This window comes from Lactuca saligna, chromosome 4, assembly GCF_052625555.1.
Source record: "Lactuca saligna cultivar CGN05327 chromosome 4, ASM5262555v1, whole genome shotgun sequence".
In the NCBI taxonomy this organism is placed as follows: domain Eukaryota; kingdom Viridiplantae; phylum Streptophyta; class Magnoliopsida; order Asterales; family Asteraceae; genus Lactuca; species Lactuca saligna.
In genome coordinates, this window is record NC_136420.1 from 320,876,925 (window position 1) to 320,880,296 (window position 3,372).

The 3,372-nt window shown below is 29.5% G+C and overlaps 1 protein-coding gene across 1 annotated transcript; it reads left to right on the forward strand.

The window, feature by feature from the left end:
* Positions 1–1,835: 1,835 nt before the first annotated feature.
* LOC145040900 (F-box protein CPR1-like) lies at positions 1,836–3,017 on the forward strand. The gene has a single exon (XM_078988784.1). It carries the CDS (start codon positions 1,836–1,838, stop codon positions 3,015–3,017), a length of 1,182 nt encoding a protein of 393 aa, XP_078844910.1.
* The last annotated feature ends 355 nt before the right edge of the window (positions 3,018–3,372 follow it).

The window sequence follows — 3,372 nt, forward strand, 5'->3', positions numbered from 1 at the left end:
ACTTCAAAAGAGTTATAAGGGTTAACTTAGACTATTACATCAATGATAATGCCTAGCCTGGAAACGCGGACATTACATTTGGAAATCTTCCAAATTTAAAAAACATGCACTTCCTAAGCCATTTTACAATGTAATATACAAGAAAAATCGATACTTATACATGAAATATATAATATAATTCCTACATAATATATGAACTAAAAACACACATGACTATTTGGTTTCCTAAATGCTCAATTTTTACTTTGCAAATCGTTGAGTCCATTCTGCAGCTAATGCATCATGTTTACTTCTGTCTACCAAGTAGGGTTAGGGAATTTATGGATTAAATTATAACTAAAAGAATGAAATACACACAAGGGTTAGGGTTGGTGAAGATTGATGTCAAAGCAAGTAGCACCTTTGTAATTGTTAAAGCACGAATCCAACTATTTTCTTCCAAGATATCCAAGCTAACATTGCCTCTTGAATCTACATTGCAATGATATATTCGTGTTTTGAAATACAAAAAATAAAAACAAATAATTGGAAAACAAATAAGAAAAAAAATATAAAAATGAAAAAATTAAAATATAATATGAAAAAAATATGAAAAAAAAAACTAATAAAACTCTAATATACTCTATATATACATTATAAAATAGAAAACAAAAGGTATAAAAGGTAAAAAAATCAAATTGTTGAAAAATAAAGTTAAAAAATGAAAATAAATAAAGTATATATATATATATATATATATATATATATATATATATATATATATATATATATATATATATATATATATATATATATATATATATATATATATAGGGAAGAGTTATATGGAAAATGAATGATTAGGGCAACACATATTTGAATCAATGAAAACATGACAACACATCACTTCCACAATAACTTCCACAATACATTACTTGTGAAGAAAGAAATGGACACGTGTCATTTGATTATTGGTTCCGGTAGATGTTGCCCTAGTTATTTGTTTTCCATAGAACTCATTCCTATTCCTATATATATATATATATATATATATATATATATATATATATATATATATATATATATATATATATATATATAAATAAAGTATAAAAAAACGAAAAATAAAGTTAAAAAACCATGTGGTGTAATTTTTTACAAATCTCAAGGACTAAATTTGAACATTTTAGGACTGATTTTGCAAAAAATTTAACAAAGTTAACAATAAAACTCGTTAAGTGGGCTAGAGTGATAATTCAGAAAAAAAGTTGTGGTCATAGCAAGAATAATAAAAAGTATTAGAGCTTTTTACAATTACGCATTAAAAATTTAGGGTTTTTATAATATTAAACCTTTGTTTAACCCTACTTATATATATATATATATATATATACAGCCGGCCTCTGGTCCTCTTCCTCGTAATCGACGCAGGCTACAGCATACCACCAAAAGGTTTCTTCTATATCTTCATGACTTGATTTATTATAACATAAATACTCATCTTCTTCTTTCTCTTTTCACTCAACTATCTATTTTATACTTTATATGAGAAACTATTATTTTGCGTCCATGATTAATTTAAATGCCTATTAAATTGCACAAAACTGCGTCCTCCATGTTCTGGGCATTCTCCTAATTTAGATAAATACGATACCAAAGTTAATTAGGAGAAGAAAACACAAATTAAACTAATTGTTCTACAATGGAATTGCTTGGTTATGATTTTTCTGATGTGGTTTTATTTACACTGTAGCACAATAAGTTACTCCTGAATCTGCATAAGTTTAAATTTGTCGATGTTTTTATATGGTTCTCCTTTAATTAACAGTAAGCGGTTGTGATACCTTGCAGCTAAAATGCCGAAATACATAAAGAAAATAAAGAATATGGAGAACCTTCCAGGCGACGTTTTATCAAAAATATTCATCCGCTTATTAGCGAAACAGCTTGCACAAATGAGATGCGTTTGTAAAACTTGGAATGCTATCTTATCTGAATCCTCCTTTATAAAATCTCACCTACATCATTCAATCCATAACAACGATGAAATTCTCTTCTTCTTTAAGAAGAATACGATTATTTTTAACTGTTTTTCTAGTCCGGGTCCAATAACAGCACGCCCCTCTTCTTCTCCACGTCTCGAACTCACGAATTTCATTAAACTTAAATTCCCAATTAATCCCCAGCATAAAAACCCCTCGGTCACTGTCATCATCGGGTCCATGAATGGCTTAATATGCTTTAGTTACTCATCAAATCATGATTATTTCATTTGTATTTGGAATCCTTCTCTCTCTGCGTCCTTAACCCTCCCGCCATCTTCTTTGCCCTACACTAGATACTTTCTGGCATTTGGTTATGATCCCAAAACGGATGATTACAAAGTTGTTAAACTTGAAAACATACCCTATTATGAAAAACCTAACATCAACATGGTAACACAACCACTAGGTGAGGTGTATAGCATGAGAAAGGGTTCATGGAAGTTAATACCTCAAACGATTCCTTCCTACATCAAACTTTTCATTGGCCAAAATGAAGTTTGTTTAAATGGCCATCTTCATTGGCTTTGCCTAACTGATTTGGAAGTTAGTCCACGGCCACAAACGATATTGACATTTGAATTGGGTGCAATGACATATGGTCAGATACCTCTTCCGGATTCTGTACAACTAGATCAACATCTATTCCGCGTAAATACTTTGGGAGTTTTGGGTGGAAAGCTTTGTTTGATGTCGTCCGCTAAAGATGGTGAATTTGGTGTGTGGGTGATGGATGATGATGAATCATGGGCGAAGCATCATGTCTTTTCCCAGTTTAGTTCTTGTATAACTCCATATGGATTCACATCACACAAGGAGTTTCTTTTTCAAGTTGGTGTTACTTGTCGTTTTGCTCTTTATGATCCTGTTGCAGCCAAGACTAAAATCTTTAAGATTAAGATGAGGCCACCAGTAGTGGACAGATTAATAATTTTCAGGTACGTCGACAGTCTTGTTTGGATAGCACCTAACAGTCGATTAAAATTGGCTGCTTGAGAATGTCTTGAGATTCTATCGATGCATGATGCTCAGTTTCTTAGTTAGGTTTAGGCCAAGTTACCAATATTAGTGTCTTGTTTACAACTACATTCTGTTGCTGCTATATATATATATATATATATATATATATATATATATATATATATATATATATATATATATATATATATATATATATATATATATATATATATATATATATATATATATATATATATATATATAACATTTTTGACATATTGGTTTTTTTCTATACTAAGTTTACAAAATTACTATACCATATATTTTCGCATCAAACTTATTAGTGGTCAATAGAGTTTGTATATATAATAATCAAAATTGTACACAAATT

Bases quoted from the DNA above. Each gene is read 5' to 3' on its own strand.
- LOC145040900 (XM_078988784.1), top strand. From the start codon at position 1,836: ATGCCGAAATACATAAAGAAAATAAAGAATATGGAGAACCTTCCAGGC.